Consider the following 22,297-nt stretch of genomic DNA (forward strand, 5'->3'; position numbering starts at 1 on the left):
GGATGGAGAGAGAGGACGAGCAGGGACTTCCTCATCCATGATGTGATGTGCAGGATGGAGCGAGATGACGAGCAGGGCCTTCCTCATCCATGATGTGATGTGCAGGATGGAGAGAGATGACGAGCAGGGCCTTCCTCATCCATGATGTGATGTGCAGGATGGAGAGAGATGACGAGCAGGCCCTTCCTCATCCATGATGTGATGTGCAGGATGGAGTGAGAGAGACGAGCAGGGCCTTACTCATCCATGATGTGATGTGCAGGATGGAGAGCGAGGACGAGCAGGGCCTTTCTCATCCATGATGTGATGTGCAGGATGGAGCGAGATGACGAGCAGGAACTTCCTCATCCATGATGTGATGTGCAGGATGGAGCGAGATGACGAGCAGGAACTTCCTCATCCATGATGTGATGTGCAGGATGGAGAGAGATGACGAGCAGGGCCTTCCTCATCCATGATGTGATGTGCAGGATGGAGAGAGATGACGAGCAGGGCCTTCCTCATCCATGATGTGATGTGCAGGATGGAGCGAGATGACGAACAGGCCCTTCCTCATCCATGATGTGATGTGCAGGATGGAGCGAGATGACGAGCAGGGCCTTTCTCATCCATGATGTGATGTGCAGGATGGAGAGAGATGACGAGCAGGGCCTTTCTCATCCATGATGTGATGTGCAGGATGGAGAGAGATGACGAGCAGGGCCTTCCTCATCCATGATGTGATGTGCAGGATGGAGTGAGAGAGACGAGCAGGGCCTTCCTCATCCATGATGTGATGTGCAGGATGGAGAGAGAGGACGAGCAGGGCCTTCCTCATCCATGATGTGATGTGCAGGATGGAGAGAGAGGACGAGCAGGGCCTTCCTCATCCATGATGTGATGTGCAGGATGGAGCGAGATGACGAGCAGGCCCTTCCTCATCCATGATGTGATGTGCAGGATGGAGCGAGATGACGAGCAGGGCCTTCCTCATCCATGATGTGATGTGCAGGATGGAGCGAGATGACGGGCAGGGCCTTCCTCATCCATGATGTGATGTGCAGGATGGAGCGAGATGACGAGCAGGGCCTTCCTCATCCCTTATGTGATGTGCAGGATGGAGAGAGATGACGAGCAGGGCCTTCCTCATCCATTATGTGATGTGCAGGATGGAGAGAGATGACGAGCAGGGCCTTCCTCATCCATGATGTGATGTGCAGGATGGAGGAGATGACGAGCAGGGCCTTCCTCATCCATGATATGATGTGCAGGATGGAGCGAGATGACGAGAATGGCCTTCCTCATCCATGATGTGATGTGTAGGATGGAGAGAGATGACGACCAGGGCCTTCCTCATCCATTATGTGATGTGCAGGATGGAACGAGATGACGAGCAGGGCCTTCCTCATCCATGATGTGATGTGTAGGATGGAGTGATATGACGAGCAGGGCCTTCCTCATCCATGATGTGATGTGTAGGATGGAGTGATATGAAGAGCAGGGTCCTCCCCTTCCATATGCCGCCCTTTCTAACATTCACTTCAATGGCACTAGAAAGCAATGTGAATGAGTGTGCATGCTGTGCTTCATACTAGGGTAGCCAATCCCCGGCTCTCAGGTGCGCCTCCAGCTCCCTGGCCTGGCTCCAAGCTACCGAGCATAGGGCTCCAGCTCCCCGTCGCTCGGCAATGCCTCCAACAGAACAGCTCCCCAGCCTGGCTCCTAGCTACCTAGCTCCAGCTCACCGGGGGCTCGGCCGCACCTCCTAGAAGAACAGCTCCTGGCTGGTCCCGCCCATACCATAAAGGTATCATAAAGGTAAATATATGGGGCATTTTTTTTAAATTATATCCCGGGAATCCCGGGATTGGGCATTTTTCAGTCCTGAATTCCGATTAAAAAAATGCCCCGGAATTGGCATCCCTACTTCGTACGTATTGCAGTCCCACTATTGCAAGTGCTTACCGCCATTCTTGTTGTCATATGCAATTTCTGGGAGTGGTAATCTTGGTACTTGTGTAGTTTCACGGCGCCAGCATGGCAACATGGATAGTTCATACCTCCACTATCCATGTTGGCATGGAGTTGATTTTAAATAGCGTGGCGAGCGTAGCGAGCCACCGAGCCCGCAGCGTGGGCGACTGAAGCGAGCCCCGCAAGGGGACTCAGATGCACAGCGCCATGCTGGCGCCGTGAAACTACACAGTGGGTCCCTTCATCTCTAATACTGACACATTATAAACGTTTATCCAGGACTCAGTACCTTTCATAGTGCCAATTTTAATGTATAGCCTACTCTGCAAAAACCATACACTTATAGTCACCTGTGGGCCAGGGCCGGATTAAGCCTTCGGGGGCCTGGGGTTACTTTAGACAGGGGTGCCCCCTCCCATTTTTCATTACTGGCCGCAAACTGCACGGGAGTAAAGAAAGTATAAACTTGGTCAATGGGTAACTGCAGGGGGGCGGGATTAATATAAACATAAATATATATAAAATACCACACGAAAAGCCTGTGTTTTTCCCTCTGTACCTTACTTTGTAGGCGCCCTGACAGGCTCAGCGCTGCCTCTAATTGAAAACCCTCCCATGATGAGGCTGCTGCTGCTGTCCTCCATGGGCCTAAGAAGCATATGATGAGCTCCATCAATCAGAGCTCAGCACAAGCCTCTCAGCCTCTGCCCTCTTGTGCAAAGTTTAATGGGACTTAGTCAGCTCCCAGTAATGCACTGCACACTTGTGCAGTCAGTGTGCCTTGGCTCCTGATGCTCAGCACCATTAATCATGGTCACATTGGCAGACAGGTAAAGCTGCAGCACTACCCCACTGCCATGCACAAAACCTTTAGCTAAAAAAAAAGAATGCCAACCACAGGTTGCCCCTAGAAAGAGGTACTGACCCCTAATCTAACCCGGCTGAGGGCTGGTAGGTAGGTGCTCATCGAGACAGAAGGAGTCTCACCTTCAAGTGCACAATATACTGTATACTTAAATACAGAGGAAATAACGTACTGCGTTCTTAGAAGTGATATATGAATTTTGGTTTGAAAATCAGCTGTGGAAATAGCTATCAATTTCAAGAGCTACAAAAAGTCCTGTCCCCAAAACAACAACGCATTTCGCAGAACTCCAACCTGAAATCACAGAAAATCTTCCTGCTACCTGAATTTCATTTATACCCTGGTTTATATTTCTTTCATGTCTTTGGTTCCTATGTACCGTGTTTACCATAGACCACAATACAGCTTGTACAGGTTCTTTTTTCTTCAGCTCCATCCATCTTATTTCTCCAGCCCCAACATGTTCTTTCCAGACCCTTATTGTCTCCCCAGCTCCAATATCCTTGTGTTTTTTCCCACCCCTGTACCCAGTTTATCTCCAGCTTCCTTCTGTCTCTCCATCTCACCTATGTCTCTCCAGGTTCCTTCTGTCTCTCTATCTCACTTCTGTCTCCCCAGCCCCCTCAGTGTATCTCCTGCTTCCTTCTGTCTCTCCATCTCACTTCTGTCTCTCCGGCCCTCCAATGTCTCTCCAGGTTCCTTCTCTCTCTCCATCTCACTTCTGTTTCTCCGGCCCTCCAATGTCTCTCCAGGTTCCTTCTGTCTCTCTATCTCACTTCTGTCTCCCCAGCCCCCTCAGTGTATCTCCAGCTTCCTTCTTTCTTTCCATTTCACTTCTGTCTCTCCAGTACCCCACAGTGCCTCTCCATCTAACTTCTGTCTTTCCAGCTTCCTCTTGTCTCTCCATCTCACTTCTGTCTCTCCAGCCCCCCCCCCCAGTGTCTCTCCAGCTTCCTTCTGTCTCTCCATCTCCCTTCTGTCTCTCCAGCCCCCCTTGTCTCTACAGCCTCCTTCTGTCTCTCCATCTCACTTCTGTCTCTCCAGCTTTCTTCTGTCTCTCCAGCCCCCTCAGAGTCTCTCCAGCTTCCTTCTGTCTTTCCATCTCACTTCTGTCTCTCCAGTCCCCCCCCCCCAGTGTCTCTCCATCTTACTTTTGTCTCCCCAGTCCCCCAATGTCTTTCCAGCTTCCTTCTGTCTCTCCATTTCACTTCTGTCTCTCGAGGCCCCCCCCCCCCCACTGTCTCTCCAGCTTCCTTCTGTCTTGCCATCTCACTTCTGTCTCTCAAGCCCCCCCACTGTCTCTCCAGCTTCCTTCTGTCTCTCCATTTCACATCTGTCTCTCAAGCCCCCCCCCCCACTGTCTCTCCAGCTTCCTTCTGTCTCTTCATCTCACTTATGTTTCTCCAGCCCCCAGTTTCTCTCCAGCTTCCTTCTGTCTCGCCATCGTTTATTATATGTACAGTTTTGTATATGTCCGTGCACCTTATACACCTATGTTACATCTACCAACAGGAGATGTCTGCTGCTATGACAGGACACAAAACCGAGTGTCGGCTGGTCCAGGGGATTCCTGCTGTGGGAATATTCCCTATTGGTCATCTGGGCATCAGATCTGCTGTGGAGACTCACTCTACGATGGCTTCACCCAGCAGTGCTGTAGTGGCAAAATAATCCCGCAACAATTTATCTGCTGTGGTAATGGAGATGAAGGAACAGCTTACCGGAGAGCTACAGGTGTGTCCGTATTTTGCCACTGTAATGTATGGTGGTGCCCTATTTACACTGTGGGCCTTATTCTGATCGGAGCGGCCAAACGTGCGTACGTTCACAATTACCGCACGCTAGCCGTACGCGGCCGTTAGGGTTAAGTCCGCCCACAAATCGGCCGCTTGCGTACGGGCAGAAATAACGTAGAGGGGGAGTGGTGTACAAATGAGCGTACGGCAACGTACGCGGTCGGCCCAGCCCTTACACTCCGCCGACTAGCGTACGACTGAGCGTACGGCGCCGTCTACGGCCGTCTTTCCTCCGTCTCCCCACCGCCTTCTTGCGGCGATCTGAGCGTACGCCAGCTTGCACGGACGGGTCCCTATTGTTTTCAATGGAAAACTCAGCTTATGTCACCGCTCGTGAGAGTGAGCGTACGTCCGTGCACGCTGGCATACCCTTCACATATATGGACCTGCAAATCTTGCCTCTCAACTACTAATCTGACAATTGATTAATTAATCTATTTGTTATTCACTTATTGTTTTCTATTAACTCAATTGTCTACCTTAATAAAGACCTAATAAAACTACATTTTAAACCACATTACATGTATATTTGTTATGTTCTAATGTGGCATTTTAATCACTATCTATGTGTCCCCATATTGCTGTTACTTTTAAATCAAGTTATGTTGGTGTTTCTGTATATGTACTAAATTATGTCCATAATTAGTTTGTCCAAAATGTGTAACATGTATACCTACCCTGATGTTATGTGTGATGTTTTAATCGAAAAACATTAAACATTCATGCATTTTCACTATGTGTTATTTTACTCAAAAACACACACATTTACACATCAATCATTACCCCTCACCTCAAATTACTAATATAACTTACATTACACATCTGTATGTACCTACCCTTACAAGCCCTCTAACATATTTATTATTAAAAACACAGGCAATTTATAATACAATATCAACTTTTATTTCTTACAAACATAATAAGGGGGGGGGGGATAAAAAAAAATTAAATGCGGGCCTCCAGTAGGCCAAAAAGAAGTTGCAAATAAAAAAGGGTCAGGAAGATCTCCCGAATAAGGGCTGCCACCTCCTCCTGCTGCTGTTCAGTGTCTGTAGTGAAGGGATAAAAAAAAAAAAAAATATATAACATAAACAAATGTTTGTTGTATTTGTACATAATAAAAAGTTGTGAGTTATGTGTGAAGGGCACATACATTTTTAAACTACATTGAAGATGGGTCTGCTGTAAACACAGTACTAAAAAAAAATATGTTAACACACACATACTGTACATAGTAAATAACATTAATTCAATTACTCCTTCATCAATGAATGTATGCTGTATCCCAATTGGTACTTTGTTTTTGGGGGACTGTCCTCTAACCTCACAATTAGCCTGTGCTATTTAAGGGTTATGACATTGTTGTGGCTTAAGCACTCCTTACTATTTTAAATTTAGGACATTGCTGTACAAATTATAGGCCTACAGCTGTAGGCCTATAATTTGTACAGCAATGTCCTAAATTTAAAATAGTTTGTAAAGCATGCATCCGCATGGCCTCACACACTATTACCAAAACAATCTCGACATTTCAGTTGCACCAGTGGCAGATTAAGCCTTTGGGGGGCCCGGGGTACTTTAGAGCGGGGGGCCCCCTTGCACTTGTCATTACTGGCCGCACACTGCATGGCCGAATATTATACTGTCAAAACATAGAGTAAAGGCAGAATAAACTTGGTCAATGGTTACCTGCAGGGGATATATATATATATATATATATATATATATATATATATATATATATATATATATATAGACAGGGGGTTGGCGGCACTCGGAATAATAATAGACACCATATATATATATATATATATATATATACACACACCACATGAAAAGCCTGTGTTTGTCCCTCTGCCCCTTACTCTGGAGGAGACCTCACAGTCCTAGTGCTGCCTCTGATTAAAAACCCTCCTATGACTAAGCTGCTGCTGCTGTTCTCCATGGACCTGAGAAGTATGTAATGAGCTCCACCAATCAGAGCTCAGCACAAACTTCTCAGCCTCTGTCCTCTGGTGCAAAGTGTCATGGGACTTAGTCAACTCCCAGAAAAGCACTGCACACTTGTGCAATCAGTGTGCCTTGCCTCCCGATGCTCAGCACCATAAATCATTGTCACATTGGCAGATAGGTGAAGCTGCAGCACTACCCCACCCATGCGCAAAACATTTAGCAACAAAAAAAAAAACATAACTTAAACATTGTCTTTTTAAAAAAAAAAAATGACAACCACAGGGGGCCCATAGCTAGAGGGGGTCCCAGGGGCACTGACCCCTTGCGCCTCCATTATAATCTGGCCCTGTGTTGCACATCATGCTGGGAACTGGAGTTACCCAACACCACATAACTACCACACCACTAATGTCGGATATCTCATTGGATGTACTGTTATGTCAATTATTCAAGGGGTGAGGCATGGACACACTCAAAAAAACCACCAAGGGGACCCTTGTTCCTGGAGAAGGACAGGACACACCTCATGGTCGCCCTGCAGTGATATGTTGCAACTAATGTTGATGTTGGATACACATATGTGGTTGTTGTGATTGCTTATGTGTAGAAATGTGTAGGTCAACATTAGACACATTATTTACTTACGGCTACTTGAGCCATCCTGGGCGCCGCTGGTTGGCTGTGGAGTGGTTGGGGAAGGCAGGAGCAAGGAGGATGGTCCTGGTCTTTGGCCCGAGGTACTGGGTGTTACTGGGGAGTGGAGAGGTTTGGGGGTGGGTGGTGGAGAGGTGTAGGGGGGTTGGAAATGGGGTGGGGAGGGGGGGGGGTGTGGGTTGTGGAGGGGGGGGGGGTTGTGGAGGGGGGGGGGGTTGTGGAGGGGGGGGGGGTTGTGGAGGGGGGGGGGGTTGTGGAGGGGGTGGGGGATGGGGAAATTGTGTGGGTGAAAACTGCACCCTGGGTCTCCTCTTCTTCCTCCTCCTCTTCTTCCTCCTCCTCCTCTTCCTCCTCCTCCTCCTCCTCTTCTTCCTCCTCCTCCTCTTCCTCCTCCTCTTTCTTCTCCTCCTCCTCCTCCTCCTCCTCCTCTTCTTCCTCCTCCTCTTCCTCCTCTTCCTCCTCCTCTTTCTTCTCCTCCTCCTCCTCCTCCTCTTCTTCCTCCTCCTCTTCCTCCTCTTCCTCCTCCTCCTCCTCGGCTGCCTGGTCCCGGGCTGCCTGGTCCCGGGCTGCCTGCTCCCGGGCTTCAATGCGTGCCCTTGCCCGTGCTGAAATGTTCATGTTGATGGCATAGAAATCGAAGATTGGGTTTCATAAAAAAGGGGGAAAGAAAAATTCACATTAGTCATGCTCATAACCTTCAAAATTATCATTGCTGTGAAATTTCAGACATTTATCATGCAAACTATTTGATATCCTACACCCAAAAACTGATCAACTACTTAAACCCCCCTATACACCCCCATATACACCCCCTATACACCCCATATACACCCATATACACCCCCTATACACCCCCATATACACCCATATACACCCCCTATACACCCCCATATACACCCATATACACCCCCTATACACCCCCATATACACCCATATACACCCCCTATACACCCCCATATACACCCATATACACCCCCTATACACCCCCATATACACCCATATACACCCCCTATACACCCCCATATACACCCATATACACCCCCTATACACCCATATACACCCCCTATACACCCCCATATACACCCATATACACCCCCTATACACCCCCATATACACCCATATACACCCCCTATACACCCCCATATACACCCATATACACCCCCTATACACCCATATACACCCCCTATACACCCCCATATACACCCATATACACCCCCTATACACCCCCTATACACCCCCTATACACCCATATACACCCCATATACACCCATATACACCCCCTATACACCCCCTATACACCCCCTATACACCCATATACACCCCCTATACACCCCCATATACACCCATATACACCCCCTATACACCCCCTATACACCCCCTATACACCCATATACACCCCCATATACACCCATATACACCCCCTATACACCCATATACACCCCCTATACACCCCCATATACACCCCCATACTCAGGAACATATTTATAAAAAGTACACCAAACATTGCTAAAAAACGCTGACATACTAGTAATCAAAACTTACATCGGGCAATATGGCGGCGAAGGCTGCTGAGTAGAACCGGCTGCCGCCGGCGCAGGTCGGACCAGCGCCGCTCAACCTGTCCCAGGCTTCTGCGGACGCCGGTTGTTGAAAATATCAGGCGGCGGGCAGCATTATACGCCCGCCGCTTGTCCGCATTAGATACATATGGGCCCCTGGGCCCCAGGTGACGATCCATCACTTCCACCAGGGCCAAAAGCTCACATGTAGAAAAGGGCCTGGCTCTTGTAGAAGTCATATTGGCAATGGCGCAGTTATTAATTGCAGGTACATATATCACTTTTGGTGCTTGCTGATTGGTCGAAAAAATTGTTTGTTTGGTATTAACTTTATTAATCCCTCTTATATTAACAAACTGGATGCGAATAGAAACTTACGCGGACCGTTCCGATATACACACCACAACCAACAGCATGCATTCAATGAAGAGAGAAGTACTGTATTTACAGTGTGCGGAAAATAATACACGCACCCCGTCTACTCCTAACTACGCTGCTTAAAGGGGGCTCAATACACCAATTGCCATGAAGAGAAGTACTGTATATATATATAGTAAGCGGAAATTAATACACGCAACCGTCTACTTATAACTACGCTGCTTAAAGGGGGCACGATACAGCGATATGCATGGGGAGGAGTACTGTATATACAGTAGGCGGAAAATGATACACGCAACACTCTACTTATAACTACGCTGCCTAAAGGGCCACAATGCAACATGTTGCTGTATGACAATTTCATACACATTACATATGTAAGGAAAGCATTATAACGTGATGTTTTGAAATGTGACTCACAAAGCATACACGAACTCCAACAGATACCAGCTGACAACACTCATCATTGGAATGACAGGTGCACACATTTCACGATGTAGCCCACAATGCTCCACAACCTGAGTAGATACATATACGGGTGATTGATCAGGTGCATTGAGACCTGCGTAATTTAAGCGGCAATTATCGGCGGGAAATATCGGCGTAAATTTGCATATACCTTGCGGGGAAAAATATACGCCCCCTTGTTCGTGGCGGGAGATTAACATATAAATATTCAGTCAGATGCAGGCCACAATTGCTGCAAACATGTCTGACTCTGACGATTCAGCAGCAGAGGACGCTCTGCAGAGAGCACAAGCCGAATCCATGCTTCAAGCATTACAGAAGAGGGAAGAGGAGCGGAGAAGGAGGGCCCAAGAGAGGAGTCGCCTGCAAGATCAAGCGGGCCCCTCAGTAACAGGCCCTGGTGAACCTCCACCAGCTCCACAAGGGCCAAGCAGCCAGCCAGAACAAGAGGTTGCATCTCTCCAAACAGGTGTGACCCAGCAGGTGCATGGTGAGAGAGCTGGGGCCACCAGAAAACGTGCTGCAACATCTAGGGTGATGACTGAGCAGGATACCACCACCAGAAGGAGAAACCCTGCATTTGTAGAGGCCGAAATGCGAATTCTCGTGCCCAGGGCACGCGAATGGATTGAATTGGCAACCAGGAAGCCAGGTGCCAGTGCAAGGAGAAACCTTTGGGACAAGATCACAGAGGAAGTGAACCAGGTGTCACCAGTGGTCAGAACTTGGGACGCGGTGAAGAAAAGGTTAGTGTGTTTGTCAGGGCAATTTGTTCAGCAGTCTCCAGCAGGAACTGAGGCCCTTATTCTAGTTCTCTCTTTCTGGCCAAATATTTCTTAGATGGACAAAACCATGTGCACTGCAGGTGAGGCAGGTGTTACTTGTGCAGAGATAATCAGATTTGGATGGGGTTTTACACCTGCCTCACCTGCAGTGCACATGGTTTGGTCCATCAAAGAAATATTTGGCCACACATGGCACAAAAGATCACCCACACTAGGAAATGTCACGTAGCTAGGGGTACCACCTAGTCCCTTTAATTCCGGACACATATTAATTACACAGGTTCTGTGGCTGGCTGACTTCAAGACTCCACTTCACCTAATTTTAAACTGCCACAGAACCTGTGTAAGTAACATGTGTCCAGAATTAAAGGGACTAGGTGGTAACCCTACACGTAGCACAGTGGTGCACATATCTCATGGTGATATTTGTATTTTTAAACTTGTAGGTGGACTGACTTCAAAAGTGCCCTGAAGAGGAAGATGACTGACCGGTACAACCACAGCATGTCCACCGGGAGCGGTCCTATGCCTGACCATTTGGAGTTTACCCCCCTGGAGCTGGACTCCTGTGACGTGATCGATGTGGGGGAGATCAGGGGGATCTCCAATATGGACAGTGAGCTCCCGGTGGAGGTCTTTGCTGCTGCTTTTGATGGTAAGTCACAGTAATGCATTGTATTTAGAAAGATATTTTTTATTGCGTATGTGATGGTGACATTGTTTTCAATTCTTATCCTAGCAGAAGCAGAAAGTCAGGATGTACCGGCAGCATCGGCCTCTGCAGAGCCACAGGTGGAGCAGGTGGTCCAGCCTCCATCAAGACGTCGCCCCCAGCCCCAGCCACAGGAGACATTGAGTGAGAGCCTGTTGGTGACGCTGGACAGGATCGAGCAGCAAGGGGTGGATGCTGCGATCCGTCAGCAGCAGGTGGCGGATTTTCTGGCGGAGTGGAAGGCCACAAACCAGCTGCAGGTTGAGGCGTTGAACCGCATTAATGAAACTCTGGCGGCTGGCATGCTAAGCATTGGCCAACACCTCAGCCGCCAGAATGAACTTCTTGCGGAGCAGCTGTCCACCGCCAGGTCCCTAAGGGACAATCCCCCATCTGCTGCCCCACCCCAAGCTGCTCCCCAACCTTCCACCTCGGCTGACCCTCCTGTGGCGACTAGTAGAAGACTCCGAAAGCCAGCTGACCCAAAGGCCCCTGTCCCCAAGGCCCCATCTAAAAGGGGCAAAAAAGGGCCCAAATGAGACCTGGGTCACTTCCTCTGTGGTTGGAGGCCAAAGGTTTAAATTGCACTGGACATCCGCTTCCTGAGTTGCCCATCGATCCATTTGCGTGCCATGGGCATGAAAGTTCGTATTTTGACCTCTACAAATGCAGGTTTTTTTTTTTGGTGGTGTGTATCTTGCTTAGTAGTCACCCTGGTTGTTGCAGTACGTATTCTGGTGTCCCCATTTCTTTCACCATTGCATTTGCAGGGTAACACATGTTTGGAGATATGCAACCTCTTGTTCTGGCTGTTTTATTATTTGTGTGTATATTTTTTTTTTTTTTTTTTTATTTCTCACATTAAAGTGTCAAGCTGTGATGCTGAACAGCAAATAAATTAATTTTACAAATTAAATCTAAATGGTGGTATGTGTAATTTCTTGTGTGAAACAAATACTAGATTTATGTGTACTTACTGACCAGGGTATTTTTGAACATTTGTTGAAGTGTGGTGGAAGTTTCCCATGTGTAACCCTCTCCATGGCCATTCCCATGTTCCTATCCAACTTTTCCCTGCTAATTAGTTTGTGTCAGCACATGTGCAGAGCAACTTAATAGGTGAGAAAGCAGTTTGTGTGCAGGTGAGGTAGCTCCTACAGTAGTAGGTAAAAGCAGGTCCAGAACAATGCTTTCCTCATGGAGTGGGTGAGGCAGACAAACAAGGGTGAAAAGGTACATTTGTGTAGGAATTCATATGTGTCCTCCCTAAAAAAAGATGTGTGAATGGGCCAAACATGATAAATTAGCTTGTGAACAAACATGCATAACTTTTAAAATATATATGATTTGACAGTGTCATAAGCAGATGTAGGAATCCTTTGTTAGAGAGATGAGAGTGCAATAATGTGATTGGTGGCATCTTACATCCAGAGTGTAGTGAAATCCAAATCATAGCAGATGAGATAGTGGTACAGGTCATAATTTGGGGTACTATACAAAGATTGTGTTGAAAATAGTGGTCATGTGCTTCAAACATTGCAGAAACATCGTTTGTAGCTGTTAGATGTGGTTTATGTTATTGTATCCTAAATACAAAACCTATGTTAGTATTAGAGTGAACACGTTGACACATGTCGACTTGTGTAGATTGAGTGTGCTACTGCGTAAAGTCTATGAAAGCAGGTAGTGAATGTGTCAGTTTATCAAATACCTACCTTAGCGTATAAAAATATTCTTACCTTAAATTAAACAAACCTTTAAATGTGGAGAAGTATAGAAACATAAGCTTCCAATGTGTTTGCGTGCTGCATGTGTGGCTTGCAGGCAGTGAAATCATGGTTTGGAGTTAATAGACTGCAGCATTGCTTATTACATTCAGGTGTATGTGTTTGAGTACTAATCAGCGTTAATTAGCCAACTCAGGCGCACGCTGGCAAACGGTATCTGTAGGAGTGGTTTTAGCTGTCGGTTGGCGGCCGCCTGTTTGGTGTCCGAAACGAACGGTGCCTTAGTCGATCGTGCGGTAGTAGCACCGCTCATTTCTGGTGCACACCCCCGTGTACGCCCATATTTACGCCCATTTTCCCTCATTATTTCGGCCGCTCCCATCAACACGCCCCTATGCCGCCCCATTACCCGTACGCTCGCGTATAGGTTTTTTCGCACGTTGAGACCCCGGCCGTAAGCGTTGTGGCGTGCTCGCGCCGGCGCATTAGCGTATCTGCACATGCGCAGATCGAAAAAAAACCCGGAACGTACGCGTACGGCCCGGACGCTCCAACCAGAATAAGGCCCTGTATGTCATCCCAAGCATGGTGGCCACCCCCTGTTGTAACGCTGTACCATCCTATGAAGAACGTAACTCGGGGCAATAACTGCTGACACTGCCTACCGACCACCCATGCAGATAATGCATTTATAGCTACACATGTGAGTTGCTGCAACTAATAATGTAACTCATTTATAGGTAGGATATATTATACTGTAATAATGTTACTCATTTATACAGTAGGTAGGATAAACAGTATGATACTGTAATAATGTAACTCATTTATAAGTAGGATATATGATACTGTAATAATGTAACTCATTTATAGGTCGGTTATATTACACTGTAATAATGTAACTCATTTATAGGTAGGATATACAGTATAATAATTTAATAATATAACTCATTTATACGTAGGATATATGATACTGTAATAATGTAACTCATTTATAGGTAGGATATATTATACTGTAATAATGTTACTCATTTATAGGTAGGATAAACAGTATGATACTGTAATAATGTAACTCGTTTATAAGTAGGCTATATGATACTGTAATAATGTAACTCATTTATAGGTAGGATATACAGTATAATAATTTAATAATGTAACTCATTTTTATGTAGGATATATTATACTGTAATAATATAACTCATTTATAGATATGATATACAGTATGATACTGTAATAATGTAACTCATTTATACGTAGGATATATGATACTGTAATAATGTAACTCATTTATAAGTAGGATGTATGATACTTTATAGGTAGGATATACAGTATGATACTGTAATAATGTAACTCATTGATAGGTAGGATATACTATACTGTAATAATGTAATTCATTGATAGGTAGGATATATGATCCTGTAATAATGTAACTCATTGATAGGTAGGATATATGATCCTGTAATAATGATACTCATTGATAGGTAGGATATAGGATACTGTAATAATGTAACACATTTATAGGTAGGATATACAGCATGATACTGTAATACTGTAATTCATTGATAGGTAGGATATATGATACTGTAATAGTGTAACTCATTTATAGGTAGGATATATTATACTGTAATAATGTAACTCATATGTAGGATATATGATACTGTAATAATGTAACTCATTTATAGGTAGGATATACAGTATGATACTGTAATAATGTAACTCATTTATAAGTAGGATGTATGATACTGTAAAGCTGATAAATAGCTGAGCGCACACACATCTGCAGAGCGTGGCTAGCTTCAGTACTGAGCGCATGCCCGCACTGGTGACAGCAGCACCTCCTGCACCTGCATCACTGCCCAGTAACTGAGTGAGGCGGGTAGTGACCAGTCAGGACACCTCAGTGGGATGTGCAGAGTCAAAAAGGTCGACATTGCAATGGTTGATAAATGAGACCGATGACACGCTTAAAAAACTTTTTTTTTTTTTTTTTCATACTTTACCATCTACTTAAACTCAGATTGTAAGCGGTAATCTAGAGTGCAGCGATAGCGGAGCATGGCAACCAAAGCCATACGCTAACTTGGGGTCCATCTGCTAAAACAAAACAACCCATGTCGACCTTTTCATGTGCCAAACACTTCTATGTTGACTCTTTGCTTATGTCAACCTTTTGTCTATGCCGACCATGTACCTGTTGATCTTTTTGGGGTTGGCTTAGAAACAGTCAACCTTTTCATTGCCACCTGATACTGTATACCCCGCCCCAACCAGGACGCTATATGTGTTTGTATGTTTCCACGGGATTCCTCCCACATTCCTATGCCTGCCCATGGTAGAGAATATGGATTGCAAGCTCCTGTGACGACTACTCTGTGTAATGCGCTGGATAATAGGCAGGTACAGTATAAAGGATTAATTCTTATAAATCCAAGGCTGACTTTTCCCCACCTCTGTGAGGTGAAGTACCGCCAGTCACCACTAGAGGCCACTCGACGGCTCAGATTGACTCTTTGGTGAAAGTGAAAGCAATGTTTGCAGGGACACTGATCGTTTTCAAACTTGCTGGACATGGAGAGAGGAAGCTGTGAAGGCAGAGATAGTAGGCAGAAGCAGAGAGGGACCGGGGGTGGGGTGAAGAGTTTGTGGGCTAAAAACTGTCACAGCTCAAAAGTGAAAGTGAAATGGTCACAGCTCACATTGGAAGCACACTGCAGAAGCCGGGATTTTGATAGGATTTTAATTAGTACATTATTAATGTTATGCAAATTATATTCTAATTTAATTCAATATTGAAATATATATTATACTGTATTATTTGTGCACACAATTAGCTGTTCCTATTGGGCACAGGTAGCATAGCTCACTAAATATTAGATCTTATTGGTCTGTCGTGTACTGTATGATACCGCTCATGTTCCATTGCTGTTCTCTGATGAGCCTGTAGGTGTCACTGTACCCAGCCCTGACCAGGGCAAATCAGCTCCATAGAAATACACTCTATAGAAACCTACTACAACATTGCCATCTATTGGTTGTAAGAGGTACTGCTGTCCACTCAAATCACATTCAGATTGGGGCAAACGTATAAGAATAATGTATTATTGTTATTTATAGATATTTGTAATTTTCTTCTGAATTTGATCACACACTTGCAGTACATTGATCTTTATATATCGCAGGACGATATATACCAGCAGGTTATAAGGGTACAATCCTTTGTGCGGCTGACCAGACACCCAGTATACCTCCGCACTTTGTTTGACAAAGGCCTATTTGCCGACACGAGCCCTTTAATACAATAACATTGAATTGACTTTCTCGCACCAAATCTAATCTCCCCTGTCCCAGCTCAGTTGTCTTTGTCAATATGTATTTTATAAGTGGAGCAGATGCTGCGGGAGCAGAAGTGCTGGGGCAGCACTTGTGCCTAGATCTCTCCCTGAGCTGTAGGAGAGTAATACAGGTGCTGGGGGAGCGTCTGCACACCACATAACAATGTATTGCCGGGATCCTCCGGGGCATTGTAACCAGCTATCTGCCATATTGTCTGGGAGCTGGATCTGTAGCAGATTGTAACATGCACCTTTATCTCTGTATGTGCATGTTACACTAATGTGGTTAATTGGGCCACTGACGGCTGCTGGGATGGATGGGACTCACCCAGGACAGGTGACACCAGGGGCCGGCATGTAAAAAACCCACTCCTATTATTTTAGAGAGAGGGGAGTGAAATAATAACAAGAGGACTACATGTCCCAGCAAGCTTCCCCCACATACTGGTACTTAGAGAACCACAAGTACCAGCAGGCGGGTATTGAAGGCATGCTAGTACTTATGGTCCCCCTGTAAAATGAATCGTAAAATAAATTTAGGCAGCAGGAGGGCACAGACTGAGGGGAAAATTTAGTAACATCCCAGGATAAGGCAGATCACAGGTACGAATGGATATCATCCATATCCCGGGAAAATACAAATCAGGAATAGGGCAAATGTACTAATCTGCTGTATTCACTGATTTGTAAGATGTAGCCGTATTTACAGTCGCCAAATACATAAGAAGCGGCAACATTGCACGGATCAGTCCGATCCGTACAACGCCGCCCTGCGTGAAGAGAATAAAAAAATGATTCCCCTATAAGCAGCCCTGGGCTCAAAGCACCGGGCCTGGTTTTAGAAATTCAGGGGCCAAATAAGTTGGGGGTCAAGAGGATTTCTAAAACCAGCACCAGGCTCATGGAGAAAAAGAGTATGGGTCCCCCGTGTTTTGACAACCAGCATCGGCCTAAACAGCCAGCAGGGTGAGGCGACAGCTGGGGGAAACTTTTTACACAAGTTCCACCGGCCGAAGAATTATCCCACTGATTGGTCAGCCCAGGCAGGGACCTTGGGGGAATCCTCCCCTCCAGGATACACCCTGCCAGGCTGAAGCCCAGAACTGTCCCCAGTACCCCTGTGCGGTGAGCCCCGGACTGATTTGTGCTGTATAAAATAGATTCAACTTTTGTGCTTTGTTGTGGAACTACAAGTTAGAGCTAGCGTGCCCCGCGTGCAGGGACTTGGGGAACCACAAGTTCCAGCATCCGGGACATTAAAGGGCCCGCTGGTACTTGTAGTTCTACAACAAAACAAATAATGGAAACAAAATTTGCCAATTTGCCGTTCATACAGTATGAGGTTCAGGTGTCCACGTTCTTATTTTAAAACCCCTGGGATGCCTAATTCGGATCAAAGAGGACGTGATCTATGCCGGAGGACTCGGTAAGTATAATTTCCTTCCGCAGGTACTGCTGGGATTCTACTGGACAAGGGGATGGGCCATTGTTGGAATCCATAGGTAAGTATGTATGAAACATACAGATAGCGGCAGATGCTCAAATTAGTTCAGTAACATTACCCAGGTGCATGAGGGAGGGGTTAATACTGAGTAAGTAACAAGACATTGGTTCCCCCGGCACACTGAGCAATGCTAGTACCCAATCTAGAACACTACATGATAATAGAATTCAGAGATATTGGTTACATATACCTGCGCAGGTGTATGCTATGCCCCCAAGCCGCGTCAGGGCTTCTCTGTATATTGGGGGTCCCTAGCGCTATATCTAGGTGCAGGGTGCGGCACCCCAAAAACTATCATAAGGTAGGAGGCCCAGTGCGGCATGCCAGTGATATACTAAGTGTTAATAATTAGTGATAGGAAGCCGAAGCTATATAGAGAGAGAGAGAGAGAGAGAGAGAGAGAGAAAATAAAAAATGGAATGCAATTAAAATGAGAGAGATAGTGTTAGTGAGGGGAAAGTGTGGTACTTGTGTATTATCTGGGCGCCCGATTTTTTCATTGCATGCCACTACTTAAGGCATGCGATGCAATGCGATTTTTCATTGTATAGTCACCCATGGGTGATTTCATACCCCCACTATCCAACTACGCACGGAGTTGATGTTAATTAGTGTGGCGAGCGGCTGCGGATTACTTTACATGTATTCTGCATCCCCTCGCGGGGCTCGCTGCGCTCACCACACTATATAAAATCAGCTCCATGCGTAGTTAGATAGTGGGGTATGAAATCACCCATGGGTGACTATACAATTAAAAATCGTGTCTTTACAATGAAAAATCGCATTGCATGAATTGTACAGTATGCCACTATTTTGCATGCGATGCAATGAAAAAATCGGGCGCCCAGATATTACATACTGTAAGTACCGAAAGTGTTAATAGAATGTAAGGGCATGCCGCACTGAAGCCACCCAGCCCAACCAGTCCAGGAGCACCGCACCCCACACCACTGTTACCATAAATTGGGTCTACAATTAACCAGCAAGGAGCCACATGATAATGGCTCCTTACTTGATATATCTGAACTAAGAGCTACCTACCTTGGAGCAACCCCAGACTACTCCATGTGGCATATCAGGACCTGTATCTCCTCCTAATATGGGCTCCGTTCTGCCTCTCACAACATACATACAGATAGTGGTAGATGCTCAATTAGTTCATTAATATTACTCAGGTGCATGAGGGAGGGGTTAAAACAAGACATTGGTTCCCCCAGCTCACTGAGTAGTATTAGTAACCAATCTAGAACACTACATGATAATAGAATTCAGGTATATTGGTTACATGTACCTGCGCAGTAATGCATGTCACTTAAAAGGCAGCATGTACAGTAATGCATGCATGTAATGTAATGTAGAATAAGGCCGCACGAGTGCATACATGTAACTTAGAATCAGACAGCAAGTGCAGTAATGCATGCATGTTATGAAGAATCAGACCACAGTGCAGTCATGCATGTTACTAAGAATCAGACCACAGTGCAGTAATGCATGTACGCAACTACCAATCAGTCAGCAAGTGTAGTGATGCATGCAAGTAAATTAGAATCAGCCAGAAAGTGCACTAATGCATGTAATTAACCTAGATTCAGACAGCAAGTGCAATAATGCATGCATGTATTGTAGAATAAGGCCACAAGATCAATAGTGCATGCATGCAACTTAGAATCATACCGCAAGTGCAGTAATGCATGTATGCAACTACGAATCAGTCAGCAAGTGTAGTGATGCATGCAAGTAAATTAGAATCAGCCAGAAAGTGCAGTAATGCATGTAATTAACCTAGATTCAGACAGCAAGTGCAGTAATGCATGCATGCAACATAGAAACAGAATTTGACGGCAGATAAGAACCACTTGGCCCATCTAGTCTACCCCTTTTTATAAACATGTTACCTCAAACCATATTTGATCCTTATTTTTTTGTAAGGATATCAATATGCTTATCCCAAGCATGTTTAAATTAATGTACCTTAGAATCATACTGCAAGTGCAGTAATTCAGGCTGCTAGTGCAGTAATCCATGCATGTAATATAAAATAAGGCAGCAAATGCAGTAATGCATGCATGTGACTTAGAATAAGGCAGCAAGAACATTAGTGCATGTTTGCAGCTTAGAATCGTACAGCAAGTTCAGTAATAAATGCATATAACTTAGCAGAAGGCAGCAAGTGCAGTAATGCATGCAAGTAATGTATAATAAGGCCGCAAAAGCAATAGTGCATGTATGGAACAGAGTCAGTCAACAAGTGCAGTAATGCATGCATATAACTTAGAATAGAGCAGGAAGAGCAATAATGCATGCAGGTAATTTAGATTAAGGCTACAAGTGCAGCAATGCCTGTATGCATGTAACTTAGCATAAGGTAGGAAGAGCAATAATGCATGCCTATCATGTAGAATAGGGTCGCAAGAGCAATAGTGCATGTGTGGAACTGAGTCGGTCAGCAAGTGCAGTAATGCATGCATATAACTTAGAAAAAAGGCAGTAAGTGCAATAGTGCATGCATGTACAGTAACTAGAGATGATCCTTGCACTGTCCCAGAGTCTACTTCCTGTGCATGTGCAGGTCTTCAGTAAAATGGCACAGTGGACATTTTCCCAGTAATTTTCCTATTGCACCTAATGTCACACGTTATCCCCAATTCACATTATAACCTACATTGTCCCCAGTTCATATTATGCCACATTACATTGTCCTGTGTTCATATTATGCCACATTACATTGCCATCTGTCCATACTGGGCCACATTACATTGCCCCCTATCCATACTGGGCCACATTATGCCCCTTTCAGACCACACTTTTTACTCAATATTTTGCAGGTTTTTTTTACCGTTTTAAACGGTAATTTGTGCAGTCTGAAAGGTGCAGAGTGAATTTACCAGTTCTATTGAACTAGTATTTCTAAACGGTAATAAAGCAGGGTCCTACCCATTTCAGACCCGTTTTTTCCATCCACTGTTTTCTATGGGTTAAAACGGGTTCAGTGTTGTGAAGGAACAAAAACTGCACTGAAATACTGATTAAAGACATGCCTTGTAAAAAGGGGTTTTAGCTGGCAGACACGTTTTAAAATACCTGGTCAAAGCCAGTTTTGCTATCTGAAAGCAGCATTACATTGCCCCCTGTCCATACTGGGCCACATTACATTGCTCCCTGTCCATACTGGGCCACATTACATTGCTCCCTGTCCATACTGGGCCACATTACAGTGTCACAAAATTGCTTAGCTGGAAAATCTCGGAAATTGCTATGCAACTTTATATCCTTGGTCCAGGCCCCTAAGCCTCTGGGCCCTATACCAATCTCATCCCTTGCATCCACTGAAGTGGTCTTACCCTTTGTAAATGACTGTAAACGAGGACAATATCGTGTGTATATGATTGTCTGGTGTTGTCTGGTAGAGACATCTACCGGTGGTGACAGCTGGGCAGGTTCCACTGCCCCAGATATTTATATGACACATTTGCAGCTATCTGGAACAAGGACAGCTAAAAAAGAAAACCTCTTTGCTTTTATTATCCTATTTTACCCCAATGCCTACATTGTAAAACCTGCTGTTCCCACAGCTGTGATTCCCACATCAGCATTACCTGCGGTATAAGCCTTCCAGCCAATGTGTGGAAAGTGGCGTCTATTAAACATTGGCTTAATATTCTGCAAAGCTTATGTGCAGCTAGAAGCCTATGCGGTTTAATTCTAATGCTTGCTGTAAACCATTGGTTTTACAGATTTATTGAATTAGTAATTCATCAGCCAGCTGTGTTTGTGCATTCCTTCAGTCCTGCCATGCACATTAAATAATTGTTGGCAAGGTTTCATGAAAACAGATTTTTTTTTCCAGTTGCGATATATTTTCTCCTTGACTCTCCTGAGGAACAGTGAGATGGCGTTAGCGAGAAGATACAATATTGTCTATTGCGGACATTCGTGGCCTTAGCAAGGCGATAGGATTGTCCGCACCTGGCCCTAACCGGAGAGCCAAGGTGATATGTGGCAATGAATGGTGGAGAGAGGGTAAGGGGCAAAGCAGGATCAGTTTGCGCCTAAGCAAAGCGATTGCAAATAGTATCGATGGCGATATGCAGCGGCGCGATCGGGATGCGTTCTGCTCTGCGGTTGCAGAATTTGCGCGCACTTGCGAATAGCTACATGTCACAGACTTTTGGCGATCCATTTACATCCTATTTTGATAGACACAGAAGAATATATTTTGTTATATTAGACATCAGATTATTCACAAACACCCAACCACAAGCGTTGGCATCATAACGTGTGTACTTGGCCTCCCTGTTCCGCATCCATCCTGGTATAAGCTGCTGGAAACAGGCTGAACAGCCGAAATCTGACGTGTTAGCATTTCCCCAGGCCGACAGGTGTAATTGTGGAGTTCCTCGCTCTACTTTAATTGTCCCACTACTGTGTAGAGTTTGTATATTCTCCCCATTGGTCCGGGTGCTCCAGTTACCTCCAATACTGGTAGGTTAAGTGGCTCCCAATAAAATTGATCCCTAGTCTGTGTGTGTGTGTGTGTGTGTGTCTGTCTCTGTGTGTGTGCGTGTGTGTCTGTGTGTGTGTGCGTGTGTGTCTGTCTCTGAGTGTGTATGTGTG

General features: G+C 45.4%; 1 protein-coding gene across 6 annotated transcripts in view; it reads left to right on the forward strand.

Moving 5' to 3' along the window:
* Window positions 1–22,297, forward strand: part of USH2A (usherin) — a 739,769-nt gene that overhangs the window by 525,915 nt on the left and 191,557 nt on the right. For all 6 annotated transcript variants that reach the window (XM_083175163.1, XM_083175160.1, XM_083175162.1 and 3 more), the window contains exon 49: window positions 4,331–4,552. In XM_083175163.1, the coding sequence (XP_083031289.1) occupies window positions 4,331–4,552 (222 nt within the window). The remainder of the gene's footprint in view (window positions 1–4,330; window positions 4,553–22,297) is intronic.

This window comes from Crinia signifera, chromosome 3 (genome assembly GCF_055691185.1).
Source record: "Crinia signifera chromosome 3, ASM5569118v1, whole genome shotgun sequence".
Classification (NCBI taxonomy): domain Eukaryota; kingdom Metazoa; phylum Chordata; class Amphibia; order Anura; family Myobatrachidae; genus Crinia; species Crinia signifera.